The sequence below is a fragment of the Bombyx mori genome, chromosome 18, assembly GCF_030269925.1.
Source record: "Bombyx mori chromosome 18, ASM3026992v2".
Classification (NCBI taxonomy): Eukaryota; Metazoa; Arthropoda; class Insecta; order Lepidoptera; family Bombycidae; genus Bombyx; species Bombyx mori.
The window spans coordinates 13,581,235-13,593,361 of record NC_085124.1 but is presented as its reverse complement, the minus strand read 5'-3'; the positions used below and the strand labels follow the sequence as shown (position 1 = coordinate 13,593,361).

At 38.2% G+C, this 12,127-nt stretch overlaps 1 protein-coding gene across 1 annotated transcript; it reads left to right on the top strand.

Moving 5' to 3' along the window:
- The first annotated feature begins 2,205 nt into the window (after positions 1–2,205).
- LOC101744032 (uncharacterized) lies at positions 2,206–7,003 on the top strand. Its single transcript, XM_004926769.5, has 4 exons — positions 2,206–2,511; positions 4,449–4,565; positions 5,010–5,182; positions 6,779–7,003. Exons 1-4 carry the CDS (start codon positions 2,427–2,429, stop codon positions 6,863–6,865), a joined length of 462 nt encoding a protein of 153 aa, XP_004926826.1. The 5' UTR covers positions 2,206–2,426; the 3' UTR covers positions 6,866–7,003.
- Positions 7,004–12,127: the final 5,124 nt, after the last annotated feature.

Below are 12,127 nucleotides of genomic sequence, written 5' to 3'. Positions count from 1 at the left end.
GTGCATGGTCTCATTAGTCATGTTCTATGCTGACATGTAAGTATATGATTGGAGGGGTACCATATGACACGGTTATCATAATCACACACAGTCAGACGTAAAAACGGGTGATGCTCGACTTCTGCGAGCGCACTATCTTGCAGAAGCAGGAGGCTAGGTGTGAAACAGTGCACCATCCCGTTGCGATCGAGCGGGGGGCCAAAATAGAGATCACACTAAAATCCTGGCATCCTGTTTGCGGTCCACTCTGTATACCGATTTGCGTCCCTATACGTGTGTATACCTATATACCTTGCGAAAAAGCAACCGGGTGACCGCGCCCCGCGACCCACGTTGATTCTGACTCAAAGCGGTATGGCTGGGGATAAAAGTTAGTGGTACCGTCGCCGATCGAAAGCTGATAGTGGCACCGACGGCCATCAATATAGCGTCCTATAGGGGTCAGATGGGGAATAAATAACTTTTTTAGTCGATTCAACTCCCAGATGCTCCGATGCGTGGACTGGGTGAATCGCCTCGAAGGTCCTACAACCGGCCGAAGGATCGGCCAGCCGCCTGGACCATGACTCGAGCACGGCCCACCGAGATTGGGCCCACCACTCTCTGACGACACTGGGGAGGATGCTATGGATAGGTTAATCGTGAATAATCAAAAATAAGGGCAGTTTAGTTATAATCAAGCATATATGGTATACAATCTTTTTTAAAAGTTTTACGTTTTTGAGAACGTACTTACGCTTGAGAGAGTCGTGACTAACTAATATTGTCTTTTCCAATACAAGGAATTTCGGATGTTTAAGCTTACAAAAATTGTTTTTCAATACAAATCTACAAGGATAGACTATTAAGCCTCTCGAAACAAAAGAAAGGGTTCTTTGTATGACCCATGTGCTTGAGAAACTTAAAAAGCTGAGTTATGACTGCACTTCCACGTCAAACCAAATCTTGAATATACAAAATCATAAATTACAAGCCAACCTTACAAACCAATTCATTTAATTTTGTACAGAGAATCCAAAACTAATGCTTTTCAGAAATTATGTAAAATAGCAATTTGGCTTTAGAACTCAATGCAATATCTAAATGCTTGCATCATCTATCACAAAAGAACTTGGTCGATAGAAGTGCTGTAAGAGATAAATTATTAGCAAGTTTATTTTTCTACCTAATTAATTGACTTATAAAGCGACGGTGAAAAAATATCTATACAATAAAAAAGTGGCCACATTTGAGGAAACATCCAAAATCGGGGCTCTTACCCTACCCACATAGGCACAAGCAAGTGGCTAGGATTGAAGACCATAAAAAAACCAACTTTAGCCGGTTCTTAAAATTGACATGACACTCTCTGTCTCGGTCTAAAATCGGTCTATTATAATGGACAAGTTTATTATTATCAATGAGGGTACTACCTAACCAGGTATTGGAGGACTGGAAATCTAAGTAGATAAGTTTGCTCAACAATTGGTGATAATATTTAGGGCTGTCCCACAAAATTACTGCCATATGACATATTTATTTAATCATCATTGTTCTAATTATTATATCGCGCAATTATAGCGCATGTTTCGAAACCGTAATATATTATTGATAAACACTTTAAGAAGCTATAGCATTTTCTTAGTTCTAGCTATGATTTATCGTAAAAATAGTTTTAATTATAATATATCTATAAAATTTCATATAATGAATATATGTACTATTATAATTTCACTGTATCGGACGTTGCAACACTACATTTGTGGTCACCGAGTACTGAGGTGTTATTCAAACTAGTTTTTGCTATTTTTTCTCTAGATACTAACATTAATTACTGTTTTTATTTTAATATACTTACCGAATAAAATAAGAAAATATATATTACACTAAAAGTACATTGGGAACAAAAAGAAAACTACTCCAAGGCAAGACAAAGTTGTTGAAGTGTGAAATAGTCTAAAATCTCTAGTATTCCTAGCTCCGTTTATCTAGGGGAGGCTGCGGAATTATTAGTTGCATGTTCACAATACCTAGAGAGTAACATCATTAGATATTAGATAAGGAAGTTATGACAAAGACAGAAAGAAAAAATTCGAAATGTTCACTTACTAAGCAATGTAATATAAGTAAATATCTCCCATTGCTCAGTAAGCGACGACTTATTTTAAACTTATTTTTCTAAGTGATCTTCGACCATACCACAAATAAATTATGTAACTGGATCCTACCATCTTAAGCCATCTTAAGCCACTTGAAACGAAGTATTTAATATATTTATTGCAACGTCAATGACCGAACTAATAACGCAAAGTCCGTTCTCAGATGTCAAATACAGTTAACCTTTATATGAACTACTTGTATTATCAATTTATCAGCGCGTACGTAACGACGAATAAGCTTATTATAATTATATGTCTTTTTAGTAGTACAACAGCTCCGACGGAAACATGTACGCCGTATTTTGTCTTATTTTGATTTCGAATTACGCTTTTGTTCAGGGCGAGTTTGTATTCAAGAAAAAATGTAGAGATGGTAAGTCAACAGTTAATCATTTGAGAATGCAATTAAGGTTTTAGTAGGGTATGGGGCGTGAGAATATTCTAGAACGCTCTTAGTCAGACACAAATGCTTCTTCAATTCTATATATGTATATATATCGAGGGGTGAAAAGCTATTTGGTTTAAGCGACATTTTTGCAGAATTACAGGAGAGGCATTTAAAGTTTAAAATTTAGAAAATACATCATTACAAAAAAAACTTCTTCTGATATTTGAATGGGGTAAACTTAATAGAACTTCATTTAAAAATATCGAACTGTTGATGCTAATCTTAATTTAAATAAATTTCGTGTCACGTTGTTTGTCCGCGATGAACACCTAAATTACTGAACCGATTTAAACTTTTTTTTTTAAATATGTGTTTTGTTCCAACTTAGGCCATGGGATGATTCTTATTTCGATTAATGGTCGCAATATTTATTAATTAACAATAAAATGATTTATTATGTTGATTATTGTTATTAATTGTAAGATTCATAAGTCTAAAGCAGATGGCGCCTTGTATCAGTTTTTACAGACAATACTGTCTGACATTAATATCTCATAGATGGCGCTGTTTTAAAAATACCAACGTTTCACTTAAGCCACAGCTTATGCTACAATTTAATAGCATAGACACCACGTGTTGCTGAATCTAAAATATAAGTGAAATTCATTTCATAGTAAACGGAATACAGTGAAATCCAATCGTTCTTACTTTGTTAATTTTTGGTATTAGCATAGCCGGCCGCGTGTTATTTAGAAACAAAAACCTCAGCCACAGCAACGTGTGCCCGGGTCTGTTAGTACCATATAAAACGGACCTTTATTTACAAAGATAAATGACTCATGATAGGCGAAATATCGCTTAAAGCAAATAGTCTTTCACCCCTCGGTATTTACTATGGGAGAGTGTATTATATGCGTGTCACCTTACCTATTTCTGTCCTGAAGCAGTCATGTTTACCGGTTTGAAAGGCACTTAAAGACCCCTTAAAGAATAGAACTGAAATTTCGACCTCATGTCTCAAAGGAATTACTAAAAGTCAGTCCCATCTGGCCGAGCGAATGATCGACTCAGGGCTGTAGAACAGTGGTGGATTTTTTAATATGTATAATTTTGTTTATGATTAGAAATATCCTCCTCCTGGCCTCGATAATCCTGAATGCTGACGGTCGTGGCATCCCTTAATAAGTTTCTCCTGGATTATCCTGCGTCAGCTTTTCGGCTGCACGAATGGCATCGTAGACTGAGGTGTTAAAGGGCGTATCTGGTCCGACCAGCAATTTGTGCTTCTTCCGCATGCCTTACCTGTCATTAGCACATTTTCTAAATTGTTTTTTTTTTTTTTATTGCTTAGATGGATGGACTAGCTCACAGCCCATCTGGTGTTAAGTGGTTACTGGAGCCCATAGACATCTACAACGTAAATGCGCCACCCACCTCGAGATACAAGTTCTAAGGTCTCAAGTATAGTTCCAACGGCTACCCCACCCTTCGAAACGAAACGCATTACTGCTTCACGGCGGAAATAAGCGGGGTGGTGGTACCTACCCGTGCGGACTCACAAGAGATCCTACCACCAGTGATTACGCAAATTATAATTTTGCGGGTTTGATTTTTATTACACGATGTTATTCCTTCACCGTGGAAACCAATCGTGAACAATTTGTTGAGTACGTATTTCATTAGAAAAATGGGTACCCGCCTGCGGGATTCGAACACCGGTGCATCGCTACATACGAATGCACCGGACGTCTTATCCTTTAGGCCACGACGACTTCAACTATATTTCTGGCAATGTGTCCAAAGAACTCGAAACTCTTATATGCGCGCATATGATTAGACATTTAGATTATGGAATTTAATTTATAGGTTATTATGAATCCTATTATTTACTATTATTATTACAAATGGCATACGTTTTTCAGTGGACACTTCATTGTGTACCGTTCATAACGTGATGGTTGAACCTTGTGGCGAAGGCCCGATCTTCTGCGCTCTCAAGAAGAATAAGCCTTACAGCATAAGCTTAGACGTTACTCCACGTAAGTTGTATTATTTTTATTAGTTCTAGTAAAAATCGATTACAATTTGACATATAAAAAATAATTAAATCCACAACAGACGCTGCTTCACCATTTGATTCGCTTTCAAATATTTATTTTTTATTTGTTGATACAAGGAGAACGAACAGCCAACTAACATAGTATAATAATATAACAAAAAATAGAAACAAAAAGCCATTTAAAGGTCCTCACCAATATAAACAAATTAAAAACACTAGAGAAACAAAAACATAGAAACAAAAAAATTAAAAACAATAGGCAAGCAAGAAACAACATAAGAAAAGGAGGAATACACCAGACAAATTTAATAATAGCTAAAAATAAGCTAATCATAAAATTAATATGGCATTATGCATTCGGTACGATTTTTAATGGATATTTACTACCAGGTATTTAATTACGTAAAATTCGTTTTATTTCCAGACTTTTCTGCGAATAAATTGCACGCAGTCATAAAGGGAGACGTCCAAAACCAAAACACTTTCTCGACTACCTTCACGAGATCAGCAGAGTACAATGACCTACTGGACAATACTTTATCGGAAGGGAAGCGAACACACATACAACTCCAGTTGGCTGTGGACAAACGCGCCTCTGTAAGTAAAACTTTTTCTAAGGGAACTGTTTTAATCCTAATAAATGAATTAAGTTTATCTAGGAACAAGCAAACTCTTAACTAAACGCTAAACAGGTTTATTATATTAGTATAGATTAAAATCAAATGACTTAAAGGGAAAATAACTCTAAAATTAAATACTTGTAATAAATAACGTATTTATTTGGTTAAGGATTAATATCATCTTTATAAAAACACCTTCACAATAAGGCTTTATTTTAGAACAAATTTGGTTAGCATAAAAAACGTTATAGAGAGCCAACCTTAACATATAGACATACCCTGTTTCGGACTTTTTTTTAGATCTTTTAAAGGGGAACAATTCTCTCATACATTATTTTAGCGAAACTTGAACCGTTTCCGCAGCGCACACAGTGGAAACTCTCAAAAGGGAAAAACCCCGATTTTGAAGCGTGATGTTATATAGCCTATAGCCTACCTCGATAATTTATATAATAAGGGCTATCTAACACTGAAATAATTTTTCAAATCGGACCGTACTTCCTGAGATTAGCGCGTTCACACAAACAACCAAACTCTTCAGCTTTATAATATTAAGTATAGGTGAAGACTACGCAAAAGTAAGTCCCCTAATGAAAAAATGACGTGATAAAATGGTTGGAGAACGCCTCCTAACAGGTCCTTTAAGTCAATTAAAGGCGGTCTAAGCTTGCAATGTTGGTACTGTTGTTGAAATAGTAACTATCGGTGTTAGGTAAGGTGTTAGAACAACTAAGCAAGCTCACAGACAATCTGGTGTTAAGATGTTACCAAGGCACATAGACATCACACACAATGTGAAAGCCATTACCGTAATTTTACAAATTAGATATTTCTTTGGAAATTTGGCTAGCTATAACAGCTTACGATAATTACAAGATAAGTTTACATATGCACAAATTCTGAACAATAACATTCGGAACGTTGGTCTAACGAGAAATCCAACCCGCTCAGTGGAAAATCTTCCCTCTAATGTTGCCCATAAACTTGTGAAAGCGACAGAACAACTGCGCCTTCACACTACATCATCAGAGACGCTTGTGCTTCTATCATAACTTTTGCTTACAATAATAACTTAATGTATAAACGATATCTTCATTTCTATTCATCGCTTTGGTACATGATAATTTATCTGCATTTTCTTCTTCGTGACGCGTTTTGCACGTCTATACTAATATTATAAAGAGGAAAGATTTGTTTGTTTGTTTGTTTCGAATAGGCTCCGAAACTACTGGACCGATTTGAAAAATTCTTTTTCCATTAGAAACCGACATTGTCCCTGATGAACATAGGCTACTTTTTTTTAATTTTATTTTATTTTATTTTTTTTGTTTCATGTGTGTTTTAATGTTTCCGAAGCGAAGCGAGGGCGGGTCGCTAGTTAGACAATAAAACCAGGAAAATAGGAAAATGTTTCTCAATCTGTACATGAGCTACCACGATATCTGAGCCTCTGGTAACATAAAACTCTCGTTAGCAAAAGTAGCTACACAATTCAGAAGAGCCTATGTCTAATATTATCCAAAAAATAAGTCTTATGCCCTGATATTAAGTAAACCTTTTTCTTTAATTACAGGGCAAATTCCCATTGGAAGTTCGCGTTTGGGACGAGGATGATACGTCTCATGTTTGTTGCTCAATATTTACGGTTAAAATCAGATAAGTTATGTAATTCTTGTGAAAATATATTATCATGTAATAACGGTAAATAAAAAGTTGTTTCAGTAATAATTAAATTTGAATTGTAAATATTATATATTATCAAGTAATAATAGTAAATAAAACGTTGTTTCAATAATAATTAAATTTTAAATCTAATTTACAAGATTACCCGAACCCTGTGACACAAAACGCTTTTGCTTTGGAAGCAAAAAGTATATAGTAATCTCAGTATATAATAAATATACTAGGAGTATATGATATCTCTGAAAAGTACTTAACAACTTTCAATTTATGTTTCGGATATTTTGTTTTTACTGGTGGTAGGACCTGTTGTGAGTCCGCGCGGGTAGGTACCACCGCCCTGTCTATTTCTGCCGTGAAGCAGTAATGCGTTTCGGTTTGAGGTGAAGGGTGGGGCAGACGTTGTAACTATACTGAGACCTTACAACTTATATCTCAAGGTGGGTGGCGCATTTACGTTGTAGATGTCTATGGGCTCCAGTAACCACTTAACACCAGGTGGGCTGTGAGCTCGTCCACACATCTAAGCAATAAAAAAATAAAAAAATTGTGAACTGTGTGTGTATAGTTGGCTGACATGGAAATTCCAATTGACTCCTTTTATTATTATATTATTATTTTAATGAAGTGGCTGGTACTAGCCTGCTGTCATTTGCAATTTACTGTTTTGTATAAAATGTTCAAACAGATCTGACGTAAAGTAGCGCATGGAAGATAAGCAATGGCGAGGTTAATTACTTGTATCGGTTAGGTTTATTTTACAAAGCACACTTTTACAAAGCAAAGAAATAATCACAACACGCTATTAAATACAAAAACGAATTGACAGTAATACTAGGTAGTACAAAACGTCAGGTAAGATGAGGTATAGATACGATTTGGAGCCGCGCTTAGTCTTGTGCGAGTACTTGCCCCCTCGCTACAATAACTTTGTGGTCATGACTATGGGACATTCCGGTCACCGTCCTCGTCGAATCCGTCGCTTGTGACGAAGGGCTCGACGAGTGATTTAACTCATAGACACAGCCCACTGAGTTTCTCGCCGGATCTTCTCAGTGGGTCGTTTTTCCGATCCGGTAGTAGATTCTGCGAAGCACTGCTCTTGCTAGGGCCAGTGTTAGCAACACTCCCGGTTTGAGCCCCGTGAGCTCACCTACACGTCAAGGAGAAGCTGAAATCTGAATCCTCAACCTCTGAAGGCTATCAGCACAAGTAGGAAAAAAATGGGACCCTGTAACACCTAGACCACAAGAAGGCCGTCTGCTCCAGCTAAAAAATTACAGTTTGCTCTGAAGCAATTATTATTTTTCTGATTAATATTAGTGAAAGTTGATACAAAGAACAACAATTGTAATGATCATTTAATATTACGATACAATCTTACTTCAATATAGACTTCTTTGTTACAATATCTTTTAATTAGCCTATGTTGGGGGACCATTGACAGCTCTGACACGTGTTAATATGCCTGCAAAATTAAACACAGATTTATGTGTTTTTTTTAATATTTTTTTTTCTTTCCTGATCTTTGTTACTCGGGTACCTATGACATAGAAGAAAACCTTAGATCACGTTATGTGTATGAAAATTATTTGTAGTTTCACCTCGGCCGATATCATTTTTTCCTACCTTTTTTTTATTGCTTAGATGGATGGACGAGCTCACTGCCCACCTGCTGTTAAGTGGTTACTGGAGCCCATAGAGATCTACAACGTAAATGCGCCACCCACATTGAAATATAAGTTCTAAGGTCTCAGTATAGTTACAACAGTTGCCCCACCCTTCAAACCGAAACGCATTACTGCTTCACGGCAGAAATAGGTGAGGTGGTGGTTCCTACCCGTGCGGACTCAAAAGAGGTCCTACCACCAGTAATTACGCAAATTATAATTTTTCAGGTTTGATTTTTATTACACGATGTTATTCCTTCACCGTGGAAGTCAATCGTGAACATTTGTTGAGTACGTATTTCATTAGAAAAATTGGTACCGGCCTGCGGGATTCGAACACGGTTGCATCGCTAGGTACGAATGCAACGGACGTCTTATCCTTTAGGACACGACGACTTGTTCGAAACCTGTTCGACGGTAGCCTAAAGTGTTGTTCCAGCTACGTTTTGTCTGGTAAGTGAGCTCACGGGGCTCAATCTGAGAGAATGTACTGACACTGGCCCTAATAAGAGCAAGACTTCGCAAAATCTACCACAGGATCGGTATCGCGACCCGGCGAGAAACTCAATGTGGGTTATATCAGTCTTGGAAACAATAGCATATAAATTATCACTACTTGCCTTCCTCGATCGCAAATGGTGTAAAACATACGACTCGTTGCACATGAAGAAGTCAGAATCGCTGTTTTGTGAACATAAAACAATGAATATAAATCTCCCCTCTTGGTGCTTCCAATGAAAATTGGTGATTCCTATTCATTTAATGTTCATTACCATGATACTGGTGCTTTCACCTCTCGATCTGATGAGCGCTCTTTCATGCTGAGACTGAGACTGAGACGAGGCAGTGGTACCGACTTTTTACAAGCTTTTATTTGCTCGACCTGTATCCATTTATTTAACGAAAATTATCAACATAGTTTCATGCTATCAAAATTGCTAATATAGTTTCAACTTCAAAATTGCACACACAGCAATTTTGACTCATTTAGTTTAAAATGTCATAATTTTTTTTCTTTTTCTTTTATTGCTTATATGGGTGGACGAGCTCACAGCCCATCTGGTGTTAAGTGTTAATTAAAATATATTTAGATATTCTACTGTGCTGCCGTGATTCTGCTCGATCAGTGCTACACGTGAAGTTAGTACATTCATCTCATATTTTGATTTAATAACCCAATTACCTACTAACTGTTTTCGCTGCTCTGAACTTGTATATATCTGTAAGCCTATGTGTATAATATCGTAATCATCACATTTTTTGTCGGGTTGGTAGCATTTTAGAACTGTAAACCCGCGGTCAACTGATATGTGAGAACTCTTATAAAGGTCAGAATTAAAGAACATTTAAAAACTTAATCTTAAAAAACCATCCTCAAGAAGGAGCTAAGCTTTAACTTAGGTCATTGATGTCATGTCATTTATGGCATAGACAAGAAGACTAAAGAACAGTTATTATGAATCGAGTTATTTTCGTTCAAAGCTGCGTCGGCTGCAAGGTGTGGCTGGTTGCAAACAACCGTATCATTATCTACTTAGGAGGGATATTGATCTACCGCAATCGCATTTAGAGACGAACAGGTTTGAAGCTGACGTTTTCAACATTAATTCAAACACACGGGCGGCAAGCCGTGAGCAATAAATACAAAAGCAGTGAGAGCTAAAGGCAGTTTATTGACATGGCTAATAGCATAACGACTATTGCACTTAAACCACCTGTTCCTCTGCGGGGGCACGGTGCAACGACAGTAACTAAGCTTAGGCCACATTTCGACTTAAACAGTGCGAAGAAATTGAGATTTTTTTATATTTTTATTTATTTCTTAGATGGGCGGATGAGCTCGCACCCCACCCGGTGTTAGTGGTCACCGGAGCCCATAGACATCTAAAACGTAAATGCCGCCACCCATCTTGAGACATTAGTTGTAAGGTCTTAGTTTTTAACTGGAGATTAACGTGTGTTACAGCCTGGCCACGGGACATTCGCCGATGCGAATATTCGCGCGGTGCGAACGGCGAAGCGTCTAGCGACTAAAACAAGCGCATAGAAATGTACCTAACAAGCCACGCGCACCGGCGACCGGCGAAGCGACCGGCGAAATGTACCGAGCGAATCGCGCGATGCGGCGGGCGAGCAAAACAAATGCATGAATACGGACGGCGCGAGCCACGGAGTCGAGCGGTAGTCGCGGCGAATAGTGCAGTGATTAAATGAGTTTAGTTGTTTTCGCCGCGAAAAATTAACGCCGAAATTTTTATATTTTTTATTTATTTTTTATTTTATATTTTTAAAGTCGTCGTGGCCTAACGGACGTCCGGTGCAATCGTGTTGAGCGATGCACCGGTGTTCGAATATCAGGCGGGTACCAATTTTTGTAATGAAATACGTACTCAACAACACTCAACGTTCACGATTGATTTCCACGGTGAAGGAATAACATCGTGTGATAAAAATGAAATCTTCAAAATAATAATTTGCGTAATTACTGGTGGTAGGACCTCTTGTGAGTCTACACGGGTGGGTACTACCACCCTGCCTATTTCTGCCGTGAAGTAGTAATGCGTTTCGGTTTGAAGGGTGAGGCAGCCATTATAACTATACTTGAGACCTTAGAACTTATATCTCAAGGTGGGTGGCGCATTTACGTTGTGGATGTCTATGGGCTCCAGTAACCACTTAACACAAGGTGGGCTGTGAGCTCGTCCACCCATCTAAGCAATAAAAAAATAAAATAGCTGAAATACTAGCTAGACCAGCTATTTGGAAGTCTAGCCACCCAAAGTATTTCTCGTACTTCTTGTGGAATTCTCCATCTATAGGTATACTCCGATTCTTATTCAAATCATGTACTTCACAATCTTTTCCAAATAATAGGTCCTGAACCAAAAAACTATTAATTTGTAAGCAATATCGATATAATTTCGATATAGACATTTCGCTGTCGGACTTCCTTACTAGTCGCGGCGGCGAACGTGAGTACCCGTGGCCTGCAAACGGTGCTGCGCGAATGGTCGCCTCGCCCACCGCTTCGCTGTTCGCACCGCCGATCCCCGTGGCCAGGCCGTTACTGACTGTAAGCATCTTAGCACGCACGCATTAAAACACAGTGATAATTGGAATAAGTATTTTCGTCGCGGATTATAATGCAGATTTTAATTCATATTCCAGATTTTTAAGATTTATTTTATCATAAAAATTGGCTTCTTAATGACGACAGGTATGAAAAAATGTGTGTGTGTGTGTGTGTGCAAGTCACACACGGTAGAAGAGAAACTTATAAAAAATATGAATAATCGCAAGGGTCAACTACCAACTACTCCGCAGTCCGAAGTGCAATGAAGCAGCCTCACCCTGGGGGAACCGCCTGCATGATCACGGTGTCTCTATGCCAGGTAAGTATGAATTTGATTTTTTTTCCCTGCCTAAGCTGATAGCCTGGAGAGGCTATATCAGCGTCGCCTTAACTAGTAGGTGAGCTCACGTCTGTCTGATGACGTTCCTAACACGAACCCTAGCAAGAGCCGTGCTTCGCAGAATCTACCGCCGCGCCGGATCGGAAACGCAACCCACTG